This window comes from Microcaecilia unicolor, chromosome 3 (assembly GCF_901765095.1).
Source record: "Microcaecilia unicolor chromosome 3, aMicUni1.1, whole genome shotgun sequence".
Classification (NCBI taxonomy): Eukaryota; Metazoa; Chordata; class Amphibia; order Gymnophiona; family Siphonopidae; genus Microcaecilia; species Microcaecilia unicolor.
In genome coordinates, this window is record NC_044033.1 from 113,092,784 (window position 1) to 113,118,253 (window position 25,470).

At 43.3% G+C, this 25,470-nt stretch overlaps 1 protein-coding gene across 2 annotated transcripts in view; it reads right to left on the minus strand.

The window, feature by feature from the left end:
* Positions 1-2,275: 2,275 nt before the first annotated feature.
* NAPB (NSF attachment protein beta) overlaps positions 2,276-25,470 on the minus strand; it is a 63,825-nt gene continuing 40,630 nt past the window's right edge. For both annotated transcript variants that reach the window (XM_030194978.1, XM_030194979.1), the window contains 4 exons: positions 20,789-20,893; positions 17,078-17,146; positions 15,695-15,745; positions 2,276-3,786 (listed from right to left, as the gene is read on the minus strand). In XM_030194978.1, the coding sequence (XP_030050838.1) occupies positions 3,682-3,786; positions 15,695-15,745; positions 17,078-17,146; positions 20,789-20,893 (330 nt within the window). In that variant the 3' untranslated portion in view covers positions 2,276-3,681. The remainder of the gene's footprint in view (positions 3,787-15,694; positions 15,746-17,077; positions 17,147-20,788; positions 20,894-25,470) is intronic.

The following is a 25,470-nucleotide window of genomic DNA, read 5'->3' on the forward strand; positions in this document are numbered from 1 at the left end:
ATGAATATGCACGAGACTGATTTGCATACACTGCCTCCATTGTATAAGTACATAAGTATTGCCACACTGGGACAGACCAAAGGTCCATCAAGCCCAGCATTCTGTTTCCAACAGTGGCCAATCCAGGTCACAAATACCTGGCAAAATCCTGAAAAAGTTCAATACATTTTATGCTGCTTTCATGCATATTCATTGTGGATAGCTTGAAAACCTGACTGGGAAGAGGGTACTCCAGGACCAACTTGGGAAACACTGTTCTAAGCAATATTAAGCCATACCTGGATGTATCTATGTAAATAAATGTTTCCTTTAAACCAGGAAACATAAGTCTGCTGCTTTCTTTGACAAAAGAAATTAAAGTGCCTAGTAAAAACCATTCTGAATTTTACTTTAACATATATTTGTTCAAGGGTCTTAGATCTCTTTCCTTTGTGATCAGGAAAATTTTGTAATGAAATCCCTGCAGTCTCCCCCATTGAAATATGTTTAATTTATTCAAAACATTTACATGCCACATTTCTCGATGCAAATCAATGGGGCTCACAATGTTACAGACAATGCTTACTGGAAACCCTGCCAGATTGCCCACCAAGAGTGTCATATCAAAACTCTCAGCATCAAGCTATATCGTTAAAGGAACTTTCTTCCCATTTAGAGACCAGTGCTATTGTGGTTATGATTAGTATGTATCTGTTCAAGTGTCTAATGTGTTATGCTTTCTACGTGTGTAAAAAGTTTGGCCTTCTCCTAATAGGAGGTTCTCTAGAATACTGTCTACATTTGCCTGGATCTAGTCAAAAATCTGTTTCACATTTTGGCTGGGGAGCTGTCTGTCTTCAGGGCCCTTTTCATCTGGGGCAAGTGCAAGGTCTGTGTAGTTAAGTCAGGGAAGAGAGGGCAAAAGATAATGCCTTTCTGGTGGACAAGGTATCTCCTTGATGTTCCACTGAGTCCTTCCTCTAGGAAGTGGATGGTAGAGAGTAACTGCAAAAGGATCTGAAAGCTAGATAGTGATCTTTAATCTGATCAACTGCTTCCTTGACCTTTTCCCCAAAGAGATTATCTGCACCCTGTATCTAATATCCTAAGTTCACAGTTATGAGGGTCAGCAGATGCTATTACCGAAGGCAGAAGATCTTGATGCTGTTTCAGAATATTACAGATTGATCTACCCATGTGTTTTCCACACATCATTGCCCTGTCCACTAGTGATCTAAGGACAGCACATTTCTCTTGACAAACCTGCATTTTCCAGAATATTTCACATATAAAGGCCAATGTAGAGCTGATAAGAGGCTATGTGGAAGGTGTGCACAGAATTATCTAAAACTTTCTTCTCAAGGAGATCCAGGTTAACATGTGTTCCTCCCAGAGGGTACGGAGGAGGAGTGAGGTTCTTTTCTGGACTCTGTATATAGAGTCATCCTTCTTATTCACCGTTTGCATGGGGTAGGGGGTCTTTAATGCTTTAATTTGTGCATACTTAAAGAAACAGGCAGTGACACACCTTTCTTGGGGAGGAGTGGGGGGGGGGGGGGGTGAGGGTGATTGAGAAATTGGAGGATGCCCGAAATTTTTTTCTTCAGATCAGCTGCCTCCTCCAACTTAAATGGAATGGTCTCTGGAATTTCCCTTACAAAATCAATAAAAGGAGAAGCCCTCCAATGGAGGCTTTCTTCTTTCCTGAAGAGGAAAAAGGTTTGAGGGGAGATTAGTACCCTCCTCCTGATTATATCAGCCTTCTGATATATAAGTAGAAATGCAAACTCTGTAAAAGAATGGCTGTAGGAGAGGTCTCAGTATACACTTGGCAAACAGAGGAGGCAGCAGTGAAGGTGCCTACTGTGATCCAGACTTCAATGCAAACCAATGTCTCAGTAAAGTTTCTTCTCCTGAAGCAGTGGAGATGGATATCAGAGCAGATGACACTGATATAGACACCATTTGATGCCTCCACATCAATACCATGGTTCCAGACACCGCTACAGACTGAAGGATCAGATGAACCTCCCTTGGCACTGTGTCAATGCAGGTGGTGATAATGCATCAGTCTTTGCCAGATGGTGATTCCACATCTACTGAATTTTCCTGGCCAACTGCTCCCTGAAGACTATCAATGCCAATGCCACTTAGGGTACAGAAGGAAAGACAGTATCCTCTTGATCACTTAAGGCAGAGATTTTCAATTCAGTCCTCGGGGCACACCCAGCCAATCAGGGTTTTCAGGATATTGCCATTGAATCAATAGGGATATCCTGAAAACCCAGACTGGCTGGGTATGCTCCGAGGACTGGGTTGAAAACCTCTGTCTTTGAAGGCTGCTGCATTCCTTCAGGATGAATGGATCTCTTTGCAGGGGTGCCTGGAAGGAGGAACAGCAGCTACCAAGATCTCTTAACAACTAACAAATGGCAAAACAGTCCACAATTCACAAAATACTCCAACTACAAGTGGACGCAGAACAATTCACTTCAATGATCTCAATATTATGGCAGGAGGAAAAGACCTCAGAAAATTGCAAAGAGCTACCAAGATCTCACAGCTTCCAGCATCATGTACCAAGGACTGATGTTAATGCAGCAGAAGTCTCATTCATAACGCAATATGTCAACAATGGTCAGTCTCAATGGCTTAAGTTAATGCTCAGCTTTGCGGGGGATTGATGTCTTTCTCATGTCAATGCATCCTCAGTGGTTGATGCAGTTCCAGGGCCTTTGGGGGGTTGATACCAATGCACTTGGGCTAGACTTGGTAGAACCAAAAGGTTTTTCTTTTTCTTAATGGCCATAGGAATGTCACGTTCAAGTCCAAGGCATAACAAGCAAAATTGTATGTGTTGGTCAGACATAGTCCAGGTGCACTGCCCTCACTCTCAAACTGCTAGGGGTCTTTGGCTTCTGGGAAGCTGGCTGAAAAAAGATGCGGTGAAAGCAAGGCTATGCCAAAAATCAAGAAAAAAGCCCTAACTAGGGTGTTCTAATGGGGAAAGAACACAAAGATGTGGCAGCCTGACTAAAAATGCCACAAATCTTTGATTAAAGGCATAAAATGTACCTCACTGCAGACTGACAGATGTGACCGCTGGTCTCCCAAATAAGAACTAAGGTAGCCCTGACACTAGCATGAAAGAATCTGTACACGTGTAGTATATCACTCTAGAAAGCTTTAACAGCTTTGAGAGCTTTGATACATTTTCTCTCACTTGGGCTCTATTGGATGAGCTCATCCATTTGTGGGGACTATCCCGCTTGTCTTCAGAGAAATAAATGTACTGAAGACTTAAACACCAGGCATCTGATAATCTCTCATGTTTCAGAAATTTTTCTCCCCTAATATGATAAATTATTTCTGCCATTAGTTTACTATGGGAGGGTTTCTCAACTTTTAGTATTACAGTAGGTTATTCAAGGATCAGATGACTTCCAATTATAGATAATTTATGTTCCCCAACCAACTCACAAGGAAACATTACAATATTAAGAGAGACAGATAGTGAAGACCCTTAATATATATATTATTCATCCATGTCATCAAAACACAGACACAGGGGTACTAAACAATGCACATTATCATTTGGTGCTCAGGAAAATAAATCAAGCTATCTGTATCAAGAACCCAACAGCCAGACACAAGACAGAGAATTAAGAGCCAGGCTTGCATGCCACAAATATCTTAAGCAGTTCACTTTAGATCGCCATCTCCATCCCCCTGAATTGATTTTTTGATGCGAAGCAGCATGGTAGTGAGCCACTGGTCCAAGCGAGATATCGAATCAAATTCCTTAACCTAATCAAAATAGAAATACATTTTGTAAGAGAACATATGCTAACACGGAAATTTCTCAATACGTTTACTAAGGCTAGACAGATGATGATTTTATAATACTTTTAAGAATATCTCAGTCAGACATAATAACATAACTGATCCATGGTACACTGGCAAACAAACTAAAGACAAGGGCTCCGATATTTAAAAAAAAATGATGAGTCTTAGATTTAAGCTCCTAAATTTAATTTTGGCCAAACTTAGGAACCTAAGTTTTTAGTTGAAAATCCATAGTAATTTAGGATCTTAAAAGTTATACTAATAAATTTTGGCCTGCCATTCATTTGCCTAGATTTATATGCATAATTTATAAGCCTAGTGCTGAAATACAGTGCCAAGCTTCTAACTTTTTTCCTCACACTAAATCTGCTGCTGTTGCCAGCCACTTTTTATGCTTCTAAGTTTAGTTTAGTGACATTTCAAGTATAAATTCAGGAACTCTGACCTAGTAAATTTTCGAAGAGGCCAATTTAGGAGCATAACTTTCAAAGCTAGGAGAATAAAGCCTTTAAATATTGGGCCCAAGGAGTGTCCACTAACAGCAATAACACCGATATGGACATGGATCAGTGAAAGTCAAACACTTCAGTACTCTTTAGTATAGCTAAGTTACTTACCTGTAGAAGGTGTTCTCCAAGGACAGCAGGCATATATTTTATTTATTTATGCATTCTTGTATCCCACTATTATCCAAAAAAAGTTTTGCTTGTGGCTTACAATTTACATTTTGGTGGTGTTACAATAGTGTTGTGGAATCTGGAGAGGGCATTTATAGTTTGTGTGGTTATTCAAAGAGTTTTTGAAGAGACAGATTTGAAGTAGAAAAGGTAGTGGTAGCTTTTGTGTTCAGCTGTAGAGTTTTGGTAATATTTATTCATATAGTTTTGGAAGAGGTAGATTTGAAAGGAAGGCAACGATATCTTTGTGATTAACTGTAGAATTCTTGAAGAGGTAGGCTTTCATTTCTTTTCTGAATTGGAGAAGATTTGTGCTACTTCTTATTGTTTTTGGTATCGAGTTCCACCATTTGGAACCCAGGTAGCTAAATCCTGTTGTGTAGATAGTTTTGTAAATGGTGTTTCTGCTTTTGGGTAGATGTAGGAGTAGGCAGTTTCTGTTTTCTGGGCTGACATTTCTTGAGGATAGTTCAATCATGTTAAGCATATATTCGGGTGCCATTCCAAATAGTATCTTGAAGATTAGGGTGCATGCTTTGAAAAATATTCTTGCCTTCACTGGTAGCCAATGTAGTGTTTCAAGCAGTGGGGTTGCTCTTGAAAATCAGTCTTGCTGCCATGTTTTGGAATGTTTGTAATGATTTTAGTGTGTTGTCCTTGCACCCTACCAGGCTAATTTTCGAAAGAGAAGGGCGTCCAAAAAGCGACACAAAAGGCACATGGGCGTCCCCGTGAAAAAAGGTCGCCCAAATCCAATAATCGAAACAGGGCTGTAAGGACGTCCTCAGCATGAGGACACCCATCTATGGTCGACCCCACAGGGGGCGTTACGAGATGGGCGCCCCCAGCGTATAACAGCTAGCGAAATGGTTTCGTATGGGTGGGAACATGGGCATCCTTAATTAGACCTGAAATAATAGCGACCAGGGTAAGGGGGAAGTCATCCTTAGACCCATTAGCGATTTTGGAGAGTGGCGAGAGCGTTCTTGGGAGAGAAAGCTGAATCGTTGTTTGGAGAGAAAGCTGAGAGTTTGTTGAGTACCTGTTACCTTTGTCTGTGTGCCGTAGTCGGAACGTTTTCACCCTCACCTGCCTCATTTGTGTTTTACCTTTTCAGCTTTCCCTACCTCTTCTAGCCCCCAAACCCAGACACCACTACTCCTTCCTCTATCTCCCCCATCCCTCTCCATTCACTGTCCCCAAGTTCATATTTCATTCCCTTACCTGTTTGTAGTCTCTGTTTGTCTCTTTGTCCTGTGTACTTCTGCAGCGTGTTTATGAAGACTGCTTGGAGAGTGAGGCTAGAGGGTGTGGCAGGAGAGTTTGTACTGGGTCAGACAGTGCTTGCAGTGTGGCTCTGCTGTGTGTGACTGCATTGTTTGTGGGTGGTGGGCGAGTGAGTGTCAGCTTCTGTTTGTTGCTGCTGTGTTTCACCAAGTTGGTATGGAGAGGTGAGCACTGGTGTCACTGCATTGCACCTGTAGTGTGGGGAAATGGAGGCACTAAATGCACAGGTGGCTTACATGTTGGAGGAAGAGGGGAGGCACCGCAGGAGGTACTCACACCCCAGAGTTTTCAGGCCCCATAGCAGTTTCCTAGACCTCACTGACATGCAGTGTCTCACTAGGTACTGCTTTGATAGGGCTGCCATTCAGCACCTTTGTGACCAGCTCAAACCCCTCCTGCAGCCCAGGACTCATAGGAATAACCCCATCCCTGTGTACCTAAAGGTCACTGCTTCTCTATCTTTTCTGGTCACTGGGAGTTTCCAGTCTGTCCTATCTGTGAACATGGGTCTCACCCAGGCTTCCATTTCTAACTGCCTCACCCAGTTCCTTGGTACCTTCCTTACCCACACTTCTCAGTACATCACCTTCCCCCAGGCCCTGCATAACAACATGGCTGACTTCTACGCCGTAGCTTACTTCCCCTCGGTCATAGGTGCCATTGACTGCACATATGTCACACTCAGATCCCCTTGGGCACGAGAGGCCACTTATAGGAATGGGAAAGCATTCCACTCACTCAATATGCAAGTTGTGTGTGACACCCAGGGGGAGATTCTAGATGTGTGTGCCCGATACCCAGGTTCCACCCATGATACCTATATATTGCAATACTCAGGAATCTTCCACAGATTTTGAGCGAGGGGAGATCACCGGTGGATGGCTCCTAGGTAAGTACAGCATGGATCTGCCCAAACTATACCTCCTCCACTGGGCAACCCTCCACAACCCACTATTCCCCCCCCCCCCCACCTCCACAAGGTACTCAATCCAAACAATACACACTCATCTTTCTCATCCTGCTTCTCCCCAAACGTGACAGAGGCTACCCACAGTGGAGTTGGCTCATGACCCCCATAGTGCACCCACAAACAGGGTCAGAGGAGAACTACAACAGTAGACATCGGACCACCCATGGCATCATCGAGCGCACCTTAAGAACAGGTTCCGATGTCTGGACTGTTCTGGAGGGGAGCTCCTGTACAGCCCCCAAAAGGTGGCAAAGATATTCCTGGCCTTCTGCATGCTACATAATTTGGCAATGCGCAGAGGACAGGCCCTCCCAGAAGAGCCACAGCCACCATAGCAGAAGCCCCAGATGAACAGGATGAGGAGCCCCTTCCACCTCCCGTCCACAGAGCAGAGCAGAGTGCACACCAGCTCGGGGTCAGAGCCAGGCAAAGACTGATCGAGGCAAGTTTTGTGTGAGAGTAAGTTGACATTTATTTCTAGGACATAGTATTTACACACCACCACCATCCCCCGTCCCACCACCATCACCCGCTCTGTGCATATTCCCCTCCCTCCAACCCTCATCCCCCACCCCACCCCCAGCATAGCCCATCACTTTCCCTGCCCCCTCCCCTGGCCCCATCCCCATCCCTGGCCCCATCCCCTCCCCTCCCCTCCCCTCCTACCCCTCCCACTGTGTTCCTTTGCAGCTGGTGCTGCAGGGGAACTCTGTTGAGAGTCCTCTGATGAGCTCCCACTCTCCTCCTCTGTGTCCACAAGGCAGCCTGCTGCCTCGGCTGCCCTGTGGAAGTCCAGCCACCTTGCGGTCTGTGGCTTGCCCTGCAACCTGGGCACAGGACCCAGAAGAGGAGCTGGTGTGGTGGCTGCTGGACCAGTGGCTGGGGAGGGTGAGGATCTCAAGCTCCTCTTCTTAGCGCTGTGCAGTGTTGGAAGTAGACGCCACTTGTTGCTGCATCAGGGCTGTACTAGGTGCTTTCAGGTCACGGCGTACGCCCTCGATGCTGTACTCCAGCCGTTGGAGCTACTGTACCACTTCACGTTGGGCCTGTACCGCTTCCCGTTGCATCTGGAGCGCTTCCCGTTGCCACTCCAATTTCTGGTGCTGGTAATCTTCCATGTGCACATTCTGGCCCAGCAATTGTGTGGCGAGGTACAGTAGCTGCCTCCTTTGGCTGGATGACCTCTGCTGAGGTGCCCCCCCCCCCTTCTGCATCTTCTTCTTCTTCTTCAGTGCCACCATCGGCAAAGGCTGCGGGTGGTGGAGGGAGAGCCTCTGCTGTGGGTGGTGGAGGGAGAGCCGGTGCTGCTGGGTCCTGTGGTTTCACCCCATGGTCCTGTGTGGTTTCTTGTGCAGGCCCACTGGTTTCCTGCGCTGTGTGCTGGGGCTGGTGGCCACTAGGGCCAGCTTCTTCCTCCGACTGGCTGTCATCACCTGCATAGCAAAAGGGGAGGAAGTGTGTTGGAGTGGAGGAGTGGCCTAGTGGTTAGGGTGGTGGACTTTGGTCCTGGGAAACTGAGGAACTGAGTTTGATTCCCACTTCAGGCACAGGCAGCTCCTTGTGACTCTGAGCAAGTCACTTAACACTCTATTGCCTCATGTAAGCCACATTGAGCCTGCCATGAGTGGGAAAGCGCGGGGTACAAATGTAATTAAAAATAAATAAATAACCCACTTTTGTTTTTCAGCATTCATATACATAGCCCCACACGCAAAGACCCAGCAAAGAGATGGTGAGGAATGGGATTGGCAGGCAAGCCACAGATGTCATTGTACATGGTACAGAGCTGGAGACGAGGAGTGCAGTGTACTACAGAGACTGATGTGGAACAGAGCCACACAGGCAGGTGGGTAGACACAGAACTGTGGAAGGAGTGCAGAGGACACAGTGGCTACAGCACAGAGGTGTGGGAAGGAGATATGCAGAGTTTGGTGATGGGAAAAGAGGAGGGAGTGGGGAAGGCCCCCAAAGCTGTGAAACAGTGGTAACCTACACACACATTGCTGGAAATCCCCCCCTCCCCCCTGCTACTCTCTGTGTCATGGTCTGTAATGAATAGTGATTTGTATTGCATGTGGTGTTCTCACCCCTTCCCCTATTGAGAAGCACCACACTGTCTCCCACTCGTGTAAAACAGAGTGTAGTGCAGCACAACAGATACTCCAGCTTCCTAATGGTGAACCTACCCGAGCCCTCAGGCTGTACTGATGTGTCAAGGGACCCAATGCCGTGGATCCCCTCCTGGGGCAAGAGCCCATGAATGATGCGCTCGATGGGGGTCAAATTAGCGGTGTCATCTGCTGGGGGGGTTGGCACCAGCCTTCCTCCTGACACCACACCTCAGCCGGCACCACTTCCGTCTGCAGTCTTCCACATCCCTGTAACAGTGGAAGACCGCATTGACCCGGTCCCTTACTGCCTCCCATTCTCTCTGCTTCATTGTAGCTGCCAGCCTCTGGCCCGTGGGAACAAAGATGTGTGGGCCTCCTCTGTATTTCCTGAACCAGCAGTTCAATTTTAGGGTCGCTGGAATTACCCTTGCGGGTGGGTGGTTGCTTTGGTGCCATTGTACCAATGCAATGCAAAGAATCGAAAATACAGAGAAGGGCACTTAAATACTCTCCCAGGGACGCCCATGGAAGAACGCGATGGGCGTCCCTGAGATAGGCGTCCTAATTTCGATTATTGACAATCCCTAAACGTCCCCAGCTGCTCTGGCAAGTTGGGCATCCTCATTTCGATTATGGGTAGGGAACTAATGGTGCCTCTTTAAAATGGCTTTCTCTGGTGCTTGCACTTTAGAGGTTTTTCTTTAGCTTATGGGATGGTATTTCAAAGCGTTTTAGCTTCAGTTATAGTAAACCTTGTTTTTGCCACTGTATGCTTCTGTATACCTTTTTGTTTTTTGTGTTTTTTTTTTTGGGGGGGGGGGGGGACTTTTTGGCCAATTCTTGAAAGATAACTGGTGTGTGGGCTTTGTTTCAGATTGGTTGTCAGCTAGTAGCTTAGCATACAATCTGAATTTTCTACATCTGACCAACTCTCCATTCTCTACCCTCCAGGAGCTCCTTGCTGTCTGTGATGTGCTCCCTCACTGCCCCCCATTCTCTCTCTCCTTTGTTGAAGCAGGCAGCCTCTGGTCCCTTGGAGTCAACAGATTCTTGCACCACAAGTTCAAGGTAAGCTCATACCTCTCAGCCACCTCTTCCCTTTCTGCTATGTAGGTGCTAAACAAACAATTCTTGCACCTTGAAGGACAGCTGGTCAAGAGGATTGCAAGAGACAGCAGTGGACTGTAATACACTGCACTCTGAGAGCCATGATTGTTTCTACCCAATTCATTATACAGATGTCTTGTTCTCTATTGGACACACTCAGTTGTGGCTGCCTGTGGGGTGGGGGAGGGGGAGGGGAGGGGAAGAGGCCCTGAGAATGGATGTGTACATCCCTTATGGTCAAGGGCTCCCCATTTTCTGTATGTTCTCTGCATTCAAATCTTACCTCTATTTTCACCAGGTTCACGGGTATCCACAGCTGGTAGTTTTTCTCCCGCTTTGCACCTCATGTGTCTCCCCGCTAGGTTCCATCCTTCTTTATGTGGTGAACCCCAGTCCCCTTTTATAAAGTGCCCACCCATTCTCAAGGTTGCTGGGGGTGGGGAGGGGGGAAAGCATATATGCACTGAATGTCTTTTACTCATTATTCAACACAGTCCTACAATCCTCCATAGTTATGGAACAACAACATTTCTAAATTCTATCCTGCAAACTATTTTCAAGATTGCCACAGGTGCGTGCCTACCACGGCCATGAGCCCTTAAGTCATGGTGAAGAAGAGGGGTTCTGGTTACAGTTCCTATTCTAAATTACCTATAGGTGGCTACAGCCCGGTGCCTATATAATTCCCCTAGCCTGTGCCCTTCTGTACCTGATGTGATAAAGTAAACATCCATCTAATGCTTTTACCATTGTTTTCCCTTTTCTCCTCAGCACTATATACCATTGCTGATACATTCAATGTCAAAAGATGACCCAGCTGTTTGTAGCTTCTTCCTCGCCCTCACCAATGTGGTTTGGTTGTGTCTCGACGTGGTATATTTGTTGGTTGTGAGTTTTTGGTAGGATGTGGGGTTGTGTGGGATGGATAGTACTAGGAATTTGGTTTTGTCTCTGTTCAGTTTCAGTTTGAAAGTTGTTGCCCATTCTTCCATGATGTCAAATACTTTTTTAAAATTTTGTCCTGTATGTTTGTGATATTGTTTTGGAAAGATATGAAGATGGTGACATCATCTGCATATATAAATGGGTTGAAATCCATTAAATCCAGCTTTTTTCCAAGTGGCGCCATCATTACATTGAACGGTATTGATGATATTGGCGATTCCTGTGGTACCCCACACTCAGAGATCCATGAGGCTGATGTTTGGTTCGATATCTTTACAATGAAGGATCTGGTCTTTAGGAAGCCATTGAACTATGCTGCCACTGCACTGCTTATTCCTATGTTGTCAAGCAGTGCCATTAGTGTAGTGAGGTCTACTAGGTTGAATGCACTTGACATGTCGAATTGTAGTAGTAATACGTTTTGTCCTTGGCATATTATGCTTCTGAATTTTGTTATCAGGGTGGTTATGACCATTTCAGTGCTGTGTTGTGGTCTGAAACCAGATTGGGATTTATGAAGAATTGAGAATTTTGTCAAGTATTCCATTAGTTGCTGTGTTATTAGACCTTCCATCGTTTTGGTCAGTAGTGGTATTGAGGCTACTGGTCTGTAATTTATGATATCGCTGATTTTGCTGGTAGTGTTTCCGGGGATAGGTATGAGTACTATGTCACATTTGTCTGTTGGAAATTGACCTCTTTCAAACATGTATTTGATGTTTTTGGTGAGGAACTCGATGAAGCACTCTGGTGGTTTTTCATCATGTAGTTGGGGCATTTGTCAAGTAGGCAGTATGCATGCGGTCCATATTTTGTCTGCTGTGGTGTGGTTGTCATGTGTTTCGCAGTTCTGTTGGTAGTCTATGATATTTATTTGTGCTTTTTGAAGGTTTGATCTTTGAAATATTAACAGTCAAGTATCAGCAGTCACCTCAAAATGCTTCAGAACACTATGGAAACTGAGGATTAGAGACTATTTTCCTAGATAATCATTTCAGCTAATAGTGCAATTGCTGGTGTTGTAATGCAGCATATGTAGGGTGTAAAGAAAACACACTAAAATCGTTGCAAACCGTCCAAAACATGGCAGCAAGACTGATATTTTAAAAGTTGAAATACAAAAGAGCAACTCCACTGCTCAAAATGCTACACAGGCTGCTAATCAAGGTAAGACTATTCTTCAAAACTAGCACCCTCATTTTCAAAATACTATTTGGAATGTCCCTTGAATATAAGCTAGATTTAATTGAACTATCCTCAAGGAATACAAGCCCAGAAACCAGAGGCTACCTACTTCTTCACCTATCCAACTGCAGAAACATAACTTCAAAACCATCTTCATGGCTGGATTTAGTTATCTCGGCTCCAAATGGTGGACCTCAATACCCAAAGCCACACAAAGCACTACTAATAATTATCTTCAGTTCAGGAAAGAACTAAAGACCTACCTTTTCAAAAAATTCTATAATTAACTACATAAGATACTGCTGTTCTATACGACTTTCCAACTGTAAAACATTACTGTAATTCCACCTAGCTGTAAACTATAAGCCATTTTGAACCAAAACCTGTTTTTGGATATTAATGGGATACAAAATGCATGCATAAATAAGTAAATAAATAAATAAATATATTCTCACATATGGGTGATGTGATCCATGGACCCCAGTGCGGACACAGTCAAGTGCACTGTCACTTTAGATCTTCAAGGCAGTGCCTCCATCACACATGCACGGATGCCTTCCTGCCGGACGTGCGAGCATGGGACCAGCAGGATAGTGTTAAAACTAAGACAACTCCAAGACGAGGCAGGAGAGATGTGAGAATATATGCCTGCTGTTCTTGGAGAATACCTGTTACAGGTAAGTAACTTAGCTTTCTCCAAGGACAAGCAGGCACAATATTCTCACATATGAGACTCACTAGCTCACAGGAAAGATGAATATTTGTAACTAAGTAGATAGTGAGCCTGGTGGAAATAATGGCTGCAGGGTGGAGTTGGATTTTAAACAATAAAAAGATTCTGCAGGACTGCTTGTCCAAACTGGCTATCCCGCCTGGCATATTGCTCCAGACAGTAGTGAGCAGTGAAGGTGTGAATAGAAGACCACGTAGCAGCACTGTCTGTATTGCCTTTATGTTTTGTTTATCTTTCCTTTTTATATCTTAACACTGTCATATTTTCTGTTAAGTTGGTGAAATACGCTTGGTGTATTGTTAAAATGTTACAAACAATAAAATTCACAAACAAAAGCAGAGAAATGCTGCAATAGGGATGGACAGTTTCAGGAGCTCCTGGGTCAAGCAGAGGAATGCTGTGTAATGAGAGAAGTTTTGGATTTTCCAGAATGCTGAGATTTGCCAATGAAGTGGAAAACAGAAGATCATTCTGAACAGCTGCTGGGAAATCTGTCCTGCAATGTTTTGAACTTGATGGGGATTTGGGAGAATCCTGGAGAACATACATACGATAAGGACTCTTATGAGATTATACTTTAGAAAGCAAAATGTTATATTTATAAGAGAAAGGGCTCAAGCTTTCCCGATATTATGTAGAAAAACCCAAGAGAGGAGGAAACAATATAAATCTAGCACCACTGACATTTTTTTAAATTAATTTATTCCAATCATATTTTTGAATTTAATAATGGAAGTGGGGAGAGGCCCAGTAGGTACCCAGTTGATAAAATAAAAACATATTCAGGTACAGAGGCCCTTTTTTGCTAATTGGTTTGCTCTGTTTAATGTTTAATTGATTTTCTCTGTCTTGGGATTTTTTTTTTTTTTGTTCAATCATTTTTATTAATTTTGGAAAAAAAACCACAATAAGAGAGAACATTAAGTACCAGTGACTTGATAACAAATTAACAGGTTAGATTATGAACACTGACATTACAGGTAATGTTCATCTATATGAATAAACATGCTTATCAAATGTTAGAGGTAAAGAAGAAGAAAATATGTGTGTGTAGTTAGTACCCATTTATAGTTGCAAGGATTTCAATAATTAATATTAACTGGATGAGTAATTGAGTATAGGGGACCAGGTTTTATTGAATGCTATAAGGGAGTCTTGGGATTTCTGTGATTATAAGGGACAAAATAGTTACACAACATTGGGGGGATGGGGTTTTATTAATAACTTATTGTATCTTCTGGAATTTTACAATTAAAAAGAAACTGGAACCCTTCCCCCCCCCCAAAAAAAAAACCATACAAAAAACAAAATCAAAACCAAATTAAACCATAGTATTTTATAATGGCTCCATCAAACCTCTCTGAAAGCAACTAAGTAACATGCCTAGCTGTGCATAAGTACATAAGTATTGCCACACTGGGACAGACCAAAGGTCTATCAAGCCCAGTATCCTGTTTCTAACAGTGGCCAATCCAGGTCACAAATACCTGGCAAGATCCCAACAAAGTTCAGTACATTTTATGCTGCTTATCCCAGAAATAAGCAGTGAATTTCCCCCAAGTCATTTTAACAATGGTCTATGGACTTTTCCTTTAGGAAGCTGTCCAGACATTTTTTAAACCCCGCTAAGCTAACCGCTTTTACCACATTCTCTGGCAACTTATTCCAGAGTTTTAATTACACGTTGAGAGAAGAAACATTTTCTCCGATTTGTTTGAAATTTACTTCTTTCTAGATTTAAAGCATGCCCTCTAGTCCTAGTATTTTTGGAAAGAGTAAACAAACAATTCACGTCTACCCGTTCCACTCCACTCATTATTTTATAGATCTCTATCATATCTCCCCTCAGTTGTCTTTTCTCCAAGCTGAAGAGCCGTAGCCGCTTCAGCCTTTCCTCATAGGGAAGTCATCCCATCATTTTCGTTACCCTTCTCTGTACCTTTTCTAATTCCACTATATCTTTTTTGAGATGCGGCAACCAGAATTGAACACAATATTTGAGGTGCGGGCACCACAACGCCCCCACCCTTGTTTTCCATTTCTTTCCCAATAATACCTGACATTCTAGCTGCCGCAGCAAGCTGAGCAAAGGGTTTCAGCGCATCATCAATGACGACGCTCAGATCCCCTTTTTGGTCGGTGACGCCTAACGTGGAACCTTGCATTTCGTAGCTATAATTCGGGTTCCTCTCTCACATGCATCACTTTGCACTTGCTCACATTAAATGTCATCTGCCGTTTAGACGCCCAGTCTCCCAGTCTCGCAAGGTCCCCTTGTAATTTTTCACAATCCTCATGCGATTTAACAACTTTGAATAACTTTGTGTCATCAGCAAATGTAATTACCTCACTAGTTACTCCCATCTCCAGATCATTTATAAATATGTCAAAAAGCAGCGGTCCCAGCACAGACCCCTGGGGAACCCCACCATCTACCCCTCTCCATTGAAGTGAGTACTTTTACCATATGCACTTTGGAGCTAATTTTCACAGGCATACTTACATGAACTGTGTACCTATGAAAATGAGCTATTATAAAGTATGCAAATTAAAGGTGTTGATACACTATGCACCAATTTGTGCAGGCAGTGGTAGGAAAGGGTTGTTGTTAATTAGTAAAGTACTTTAAAAAATCCTATGTACACCGCTGCTTTGCTACGATCTAAACACACCCAAAATAATGCCCTTTTTAGTGTGTCCAAAAGCATTTACTATGCAACTCTAACATGCACTTTTTAGCCACTCGGAGAAAGCTACTCATGTAAATAGTTTTGAAAATTGACTTATTTATGATTAGTGTTTACAAAGCACAAAAGTCTACAGCAGAAGAATAAATACACTTTTGGCTACTTACAGCTTCTGTGTATGCTTCACTGTTCTGTTCTTCATGTGCTTCCAGCAACTTCTATTAAAAAACAAATTTTAAAGAACTACAGTTAAGAATATGAAGCTAAAATTAGGTTTAAACAAAAAATATTTAGATGGGAAGCTGGCACAGTGACTTGAGTTCAATTCCCAACTCAGGTATTCCACTCTGGGGTCAACCATTCATGTTGTGGAGGTAGAATTCATTGTTCTAGGGAAAGGGAAGGGGGAGACTACTCATTATCACTGTGTAAATTTGACTCATTGGCTGGATTTAGGTCTCATGATTGCATGGGCCCCAGCTGAGGACCGACACTGTAATGACAAGTTGGAAATGGGTTGTAAAACAGGGGAAACATTTCTGGATAATTGGGAGTAAAGGCTCATGGTGCTATATGCTAGCCCTGACACCTAATGAGCTGAAAGCCCAAAGAGGCTTGAGGAAACTGACCCCCCCCCCCCCCCCCCACACACACACACACACACACACACACACCACCACCACATATTAGGACAACCTTTAAGTCCAACTACTGATAAAAATGTGGGGTCATTTACTAACAGTATGCATGAATACAGTTAGGGGTAAACTCTACAAGTGGCGCCTCTCTGATGTAATTTCCTGTTTCGTTAGACGTTCAGGCAGCAGCAGTAAAAAGAAGAGGTGGGTGCTGGTGGCAGGGCAATGCCGCAAACGGGTTGGAGGTAGGAAGGGGGTAGCATCTCGGCCTGGGGGGGAGGGCGGCATCCTAGCTTCACCTCAGGTGGCATCTTTGGGTATGTGTTATCACAGATATGTACACAGTTACAGAATAGTACTTAAGCAGCATATATTGGTATTTATGTACCTATGAGTGCACATGCACACATATATGATGGTATTCTAAGGAATTGCATGCGTAACTGGAGTGCAACTGTGAGCGCCTTCTTTATAGAATTGCCCCTAAGTCAGCAGAGAATGTTCCCATTTAAATGTTGCACCCTAATGTTGCCCACAGGATTCTTCATATAATAACAGCTTAATAAAAAAAAAGGCTAGATTTCTCTGTAACTTTCAGAAAATTTATATTTGGTTTGTTTTTAGTTTGTACATACATTCAATGCACAGCAAACTTGGTGTTTACTGTTACTATTAAATGAAAGGCTGTACTAGACACTTTGCATAGGAACAAATTCCAGTTTATGCATGACTTTACTCAAAAGACTTATTAACTTAATCTTCATTTCCAAACGAATGGATCAAATTAAAATGCTTGTACAGTACAGTATAATGTATGAAATCGGAATTTAAGAAAATGGATTTATAAACCTAGACTGAGCATTATAAAATTTCAAATACATGACATACCTCTTTCAGACAAATTCTACTAACCTTCAATAGCTTGCATTCCCTGGAATCTGAGAAAGCTGGGAACATTTCTTCATACTTCTGAACAGCAAGCTGAAATATCGACACTACTATTTAGATTTACTTCTCTAATCCACTATATCCCTGATTGCTTATAAAGACTGTTTCCTAATAAAGTATTTGGGGGGAGGGGAGTTATCAAGCTGCGTTAGAGCCTTATGTCATGTTATTTGCTCCATAACATGACTTAAAAGGCTCTACCAGCTTGTCTTGCCCTTCTGCAGTGATATTTGGGTCATCATGGGTTACACAGTAATGAAATACAAAACATGCAAATGAATGTAAAGCAGCTCATTACTACATAAAAGCCAGAATGAGACTGCGGTGTGCACCCCAAATTCTCATTATGGGCATAAAATGATTGTAAATAATTCCAGCCAAAAACTGGGGTTATTTTACCATGCCAGGAGCATTGCGCCTTAAAGTCATGGCCCAATGCTCCAGGGCTGGAGCCTAAAGAAGCCAGTGTTACCCCCCCCCCCTTCCCCCCACCACACCATAACTGTGGATCCTACCAGTTTTTTTTCCTTCTGGTCCAGTAGTTTTGGGTAGGAACGATCCCCAGTTGCTCCTGCCCTTCTGGCCCTGTCTCTAAAATGGTGCCCTTAGCAGTCTTGCACTACTACTGCTAGTTGTCATATTTCCATATAAGGAAATATGACCCTAGCAGTAGTAGCAGGGCAAGACTACCTCTAGGGAAGCCATTTTGGAAACATCACCAGCAGGGCAGGAGCAACTAGGGATTGTTCCTACCTGAAGACTGCTGGAGCACCAGATACAGGGCTGGTAGGCCCACTAGGATGGTAGTGGTGGGATGTGATCAGGGCTTGGGGGCTTGTTTAGACGGTGGTGGTGGGGGGGGGGGGGGGGTGGAATGGCACTGGTCCCTTTAGGCTCCTGAGCTGCTGGAATAACACTGCTTGTGAGGTGATCCGCAAGCAACTTTATTAATTTACCACAGTAATCAGCCACCTGTGGAACTGTTAAACTGCAGGTTGCCGATTCCCATCAAGGTGCAGATACCAACTTAAGAACATCAGCATTGCCATACTGGGACAGACTGAAGGTCTATCAAGTCCAGTATCCTGTTTCCAACAGTAGCCAATGCAGGTCACAAGTACCTGTCAAAATCCCAAAAGAGTAAAACAGACTATAAGCTGCTTATCCCAGGTTAAAAAAAAAAAAAAGGTAGATTTTCCCAAGTCCACCTTAATAATGGTTTATGGACTTTTATTTGGGGAACTTGTCCAAACCTTTTTTAAACAGTGCTATACTAACCACATTTACCACATTCTCTGGCAATGAATTCCAGAGTTTAATTACATGTTGAGTAAAAAAAATGTTTTCTCCAATTTGTTTTAAATTTACTACTTAGTAGCTTCATTGCATGCCCCCTAGTCCTTATATTTTTGGAAAGAGTAAACAAGTGATTTACGTCTACCCATTCCAGTCCACTCAGTATTTTATAGAACTCTATCGTATTTCCCCTCAGCCATCTCTTCTCGAAGCTACTTAGACTCTTCAGACTTGCCTCATAGAGATGTAATCCCATTCCCTTTATCATTTTCATTGCTCTTCTCTGTACCTTTTCTAATTTCACTATACCTTTTTTGAGACGCGATGACCAAAACTGTACACAATATTCGAGATGCAATCAAACCATGGAGTGATACAAAGGCATTATAATTACAGCTGTACCAAATAGCATATTTTACTATTTGGCCAAATATGAATACCGAATATTGGGCATTGAGCTTTAACATAACAAATAATAAAAGAAGCAACGTGAAATCAGAGATCAAGTGCTTTTTTCAGTAGGATTTAGCACAGTAGAGCCCTGGATTGTTCATATTCAAATTTAAATCGCTATTTGGCCAAATACAAATATTTTTTTTTCTTACATTTGTACCCCGCGCTTTCCCACTCATGGCAGGTTCAATGTGGCTTACATATTATATACAGGTACTTATTTGTACCTGGGGCAATGGAGGGTTAAGTGACTTGCCCAGAGTCACAAGGAGCTGCCTGTGCCTGAAGTGGGAATCAAACCAGTTCCCCAGGACCAAAGTCCACCACTCTAACCACTAGGCCACTCCTCCACTAATGTATTTGGGGCACTATTTGGGGATGAATCGAATACAAATATTTGGTACAGCCCTGAGCAGAGGGTTTCAACGTATCAACAATGACACCTAAATCCTTTTCCATGGCGGTGAGACTCCTAATGTGGAACCTTGAATTTTGTAGTTACAGTTTGCTTTTTCTGAAGATAAGGTAACTCAGAGTCAGAATCAAAAAGGGAAAAACAGGAACAATCCCATCAATAGAATAGAACTAGTAATTTTGGTAGGTTAAAGAATATATATAGCCACTGGAATCTTGCAGTATGGGTGCCTGCAAAAATTTCCAAAGCTGGAAAAAAATATGTGTTAGAATGTGTGAGAAGGTACTCAGATAAAATGAGATTAAGCCTTAAATGCAGCCTTAATTGAAGGCTGCTAATTAAACTCAGTATGAACAAATCATCATCGAGTCCCTTCTACTGTGCACAACCAAGTTTATAAACAAAACTAATGTCCCAATCAACAAAAACAATGTCCCAAGCAAACTTAATCAAAATCCAAACAGCTTTTTCAGAATTGCTATAATAAAAGTGCACTTATCTTGAATAGTTCAATGCCCTTGACACAAGCAGATTGCAAGGACAGCGCTGTTCTTGCAGTACATAGAACTGTTCAAGATAAGTGTGCTTTTATTATTGCGATTCTGCCAAAGCTGGATTTGGATAAGTTTGCTCCCTGAAGAAACTGAAACCTACTGCTCAAGTCTTTTTCTCAGCTGAACAGGCCTCAGTTTGAATTACAGATTTTAAAGAAAATAAGTTCTCTCTGGTTGAAAATAAACACTCCAGGGTCAAAGAAAGTAGAATAATGCATACAAAAACTTTAGTTCACCACGTCCACAAAGCACCACCTTGAAAAGACAAAAAAATAAATGTCTCAATACTGTAAATCTTAACTTTCAATTTAGCATAGAAAGCTGCTTAAACATTAGTTATACAAAGAGAGGTGACAACTTTTTCCAAAACTTTCACTATCCACGCCAGCTGCACAACACTGCAAAGATGTGGCTTATTAAGTTGTCACACCAGTGCTATGTGCTCATACAATGGGCATGAAACATAATGTGACTGGGTTGGGGTAGGGAGGGGATAACTTATTTATACGGGGATTTGGCAAAGGTGACTAACACCTACCAATGTTGATAGATAAGAGGATTTGTTCATATGAAGGCATAACAAACATAGCCAGTACGTTAATGGTTGTGTTAAGTAATTTCATCTCCGTTATCCAATGTGTAATTGTGAACTTGAAATTGTAAATGTTGCTATGCATCTCGAATAAAGAGAAATACAAAAAAAAAAAGATATGGCGTATGAAGTTGTGATGGCCAAAGTGTGTTCCTAACCACTGATGAGTGTTCTGCCATATATATAAACTAGATATTATGGGGTCATTTACTAACAGTCAGAACGCACTAAAGAAAATGGTTTTAGAACAATTTCTTAACAAAACCTCCTACAAGCCACTGTCAGTGTAAGGGGCAGTAGATATAATTACAGTATTAAGAGAAAAGCAATGTTTTAATAGGAAAGACACAGTGGAAACTACTAACCTTAGCATTCAGTTCATCAACAATAAAATGGCAGAGGGCTGCTTTGAAAAAATACTCTTTTGCACTATACTTGAGCAAAGGATTGTCCATGGTACTTGTTCCAATCTAGAAAGAGACATCAGCTTATCACCATTTGATAGACTATTACAAAACATTCTTTTATGGATGTGTCACAATAATGTGGTCACTTATTAACATTTCTTAAACAAGAATGGTACAAGAATCATACAGAATACAGATGCTAGACTAATATACAGATTTAATAAACTAGTGCTTTAACTCATCTTAACAAACTGAACTGGCTTCCCATAGCAGAAAGACTCAGGTTCAAAGCTGCTTGTTTAGTTTCTCAAATTCTACAGGGTTTCACTTCTGAACTGCTGACCACTTCACTATGTTTTGTTTGGTCCAGTCTAACAGACAAAGAACGACTGATGCTAATGTCACCATTTTAAAAGACAATTCGAAATCAGAAGATTTTCAGCTTTCTATTCTCTGCACTTGGAGTTAAAATATAGAACTCTATACCTATAGCCATCAGAACAGAAAACCAGTGGCGTACTAAGGGGGGGGGGGCGGTGGGTGCGGCGGTCAGCTTTGTTGTTTCCATGCTCCCTCTGCCCCGGAACAGGTTACTTCCTGTTCCGGGGCAGAGGGAGCATGGAAACAATGAAGCTGACCGGCGCGCAGCACCCCCCCCCCCCCAGTGGCGTGCACCCGGGGGGGGGGGGGGTTCTTTCGCCGGGGTGGGGCGCATCGGCGACCGCCCCGGGTGTCAGCGCCCCTAGGAACGCCACTGCAGAAAACTGCTACCTTAGCTTCAGGAAGAGACTAAAAACCTCTCTCCCCAAAGCCTGCTTCATAACAATCCATTACTTCTACCTCCTAGTATCATCCATTATCCTTTCCGATAATGTTTTTGGTCTCATGCATTACACCAATGGTCTCTAGTTGTTCTTATACCTCACACTAACATTATCGGCTTTTGTCTCACCTAGAATGTAAACCTCACTGAACCCTGGAAAGGGGATATTAGTGGTATACAAGAATTGATTTGATCTCAGAAGAACATAATTATCATACTGTGTCTGACCAAAGGTTCATCAAGCCCAGCATCCTGTTTCCAAAAGTGGCCAATCCAGTAACTTGAAGTTGGGATTCCATGCTGCTTACCCTCAGGAATAAACAGTGGCTTTCCACAAGTCTCTTAATCACTGTTTATAAAATTTCTTCTACAAACGTGTCCAAATCTTTTTTAAACACAGCTACACTGCTTTTACCACATCCTTTTAAAAAGTTAACTCCTGCGGCCTGAATCTCTCTTATTTAAAGGTGGACTCCAAATTTTTGGAATAGGCTCCCTTTTCCCTAGAATGTTGCCCACTTCCTAAAAAACCTGTACCATGTCTCAATCATGCACTGAGACTCCAGAGCTCTGCCTGCCTCTTTAGGTCCTGTGTGTGGAACAGGAAGCATTTAGAATGTTACCCTGAACTTTCTACTTAAAAGCGTAAATTTGACTTCCAAAACTTCCCTCCCACACTTTCCTGTTATTGTTACCCACATGAACCATGACAACAGTCTCTTCCCCAGCACTGCCTAAAATCCTCATTATGTTATATATGAGGTCTGCCACAATCACACCAGGCAGGCAAGTTACCAAATGAGCCTCATGCCCACCTGCCACCCGGTTATTTACATGTCTTATGATCAGGGGGTGGCCAGACCTCGGTGGGAGGGGGGTCCAGAGCCCAAGGTGGGGGAGGGGCACAGTTTAGCCCGCCTCCCCCAGCCGCCAATCTCCCCGCCACTTTGGACCCCCCTCCTGTCGCTGACCCCCCCCCCCCCCGTCGCCAGGTACCTTTGCTGGTGGGGGTCCCCAACCCCCGCCAGCCGGTCTTCTTCAGCGCCAGTCAACTCCGGCGCCTTTGCTGATTATCTGTTTCTGACTCCCGACGTCCTGCATGCACGTCCTGTATATAGCCCCGTGCAGGAAGTGCAAGCAGGACGTCAGGAGTCAGAAACAGATCATCAGCGAAGGCGCCGGAGTCACCCGGTGCTGAAAATAATTTCTGCTGGCGGGGGTTGAGGACCCCTGCCAGCAAAGGTACCTGGCGGTGGTGGGAGGGGGGTCCAAAGTAAAGGGGGCCAGAGTTTAATCTGTGGAGGCCCATGCTCCCGTGGCCCCACCTAGCTACGCCCCTGCTTATGACCGAACGAGGAACTACAATGGCTATCCTAACTCTTCCCTCCTGGGGCACGCCCCTGGAGACACATCTTCAGCACAACAGCATATTCAATGTCTTGGCTACAGGATCATTTCCTGGCACACCAAGCTGGAGGTGGGCCTCTCTACTATGTCTTTGGAGATCTCCTCTATATGCCCTCTATCTTTCTCAGCTCCTTCAAATCTGCTACTTTAGCCTACAGAATTCAGACTTGCTCTGTGAAAGCCAAAAGCACTTTGCACCGAGCGCAGAAATACAAATTCTTACCAACTAAGGAGATAATCATACAGATAGCAGTCAATGCAAAAGACTGGATGGCCGCCCATCTTGCTACTGGATTGCTATATACAGTTCAGTGTTGGTGAGTTGATAGTTATTTAAGGTTGCTAAGGGAGAGGGATATCTAAACTAATATAAAGGCCCTTAAGATTATTTAGTATATTGTACTTGCTTCTCAATTAACTGGTGTAGAATGGGTAAAAGTGAATCAATTTTTCACTCTTTCAAAAAGTACAAAGAGCAGGAGAAACTCAATAAAATTACAAGAAAATACTTTTTTTTTTTATTTGCAAGAAGTCTTTATTATCCATTGAAACAGCACAAGGGAACCACAAAAAATAGAAGAATACAACATGCTGATTCTAATACAGGAACCCACCAGTACCGCTTGCATGATTACATTCAATAGTTTCAACATAACTATGTCAACTGCACTAAACTTCACATTTTTTATCCAATTTTCAAGAAAACAAAGATTTCTCCCCACCCCCGCCCTCCCATCCCACCCCCGCCCTCCAGGTGGACACTACTGGGCACTACCCCTCGTATCACTCTTTGTATATAGCAGCTAGATTTACAGAGCGTCAAAAGGGATGGGCTCCCAAACAGAACGCCATTTTCCCAATTGTTGTTTACGCTCAGCCACTAGTCTCTCCATTTCACGAACATACCTCAACTTATTAAGCCATCTAGCTAAAGAGGGAACCCCCTCCTTTCGCCAATGTGATGCTACAACCACCCTTGCTGTGCCAACCGCATGTTTGACTAGGGTCTGCTGGTGTGACAGTAGGCCTGCAATCCTAGCTGAAAACAGGAACACCTCAGGGGCCCATGGCACAACACACCCCAACCAGGTCTGTAACCTGAAATGTACCGCCTTCCAAAATGCACAAATTTTGACACAGCTCCACCAAATGTGCCCCATTGTACCTTTGTGACCACACCTTCTCCAGCACATGTCCGAAGAGGTCGGAAAGATCCACTGCAGTCGGGCCGGTGTAAGGTACCATCAATATAATACTTTGACAGCGTTCTCTTGCAGAGGAACATGAATTGATACCCCCATCACTGCTTTTTCTATTCTCTCCCACTCGGATTCTCCCAACTTCACACCTAATTCCCGCTCCCAGCTACCCCTATGCGTTCCACAACTGGGTGCTTGCTTACTTATGGTGTGGTACAAGGAACCTATCAAGCCCCGGGACCAGTCAAACTTCTCGCATATCTCCTCCAGGTCAAGTTTCTTACGCTGCATTACCTCTCGCACCGCCTTACTCTTGAGAAGGGATGCCAACTGGCAATAGGCAAATTCATCTCCCTCCACCCCTGGGTAACTATCCCGCAGTGCATTAAAGGGTAACAGGGAATCAGTGTCAAACAGTTGGCCCCAGGTTCTCACACCTAATTCACGCCATTTGGTGAAAATCCCCTTTACTGTACCTGGCAAAAATAAGGGATTAAAAGCAATTGGAGTATACAAGAAAATACTTTTAAAACCAATAGGAGGAAATATTTTCTCACTCAAAGAATAAGCTCTGGAACTTGTTACCAGAAGATGTGGTACAGCGGTTAGCGTATCTGAGTTTAAAAAAGGTTTGGACAAATTCCTGGAGGAAAAGTCCATAGTCTGTTATTGAGATGGACAGGGGGGAAGCCACTACTTGCCCTGGGATTGGTAGCATAGAATGGTGCTACTAATTGGGTTTCTGCCAGGTGCTTGTGACCTGGATTGGACACTGTTGGAAACAGGATACTGGGCTAGATATATCATTGGTCTGACCCAGTATGGCTATTCTTATGTTCTTTAATCTGTTGCTAGCTATTAATCACTTGTTGATGAAAATACACTGTAGTGAAAAATTCCCTCATCCTTTTAATTGGGATAACTGAGCATGAATTAAGGCAATGGTTCTGAGTCCCCAGGGGAAATCCAACTAGTTGGGTTTTTGGGATTCCCACAATAAATATGCAGGAGATATATTTGCATACAATGGAGGCAGTACATGCAAATCTAATGCATGCTCACGATGGATATCCTGAAAACTCCACTGGCTGGGTGTGCCCCGAGGACTGGACTGAGAACTACTGAATTAAGTGATTTAATTACAAACATTTACTGGCCAATATTCAGCCTGTGGTGGTCAGAGGATTTTAAGGTGCTAACTGTTGCATGCT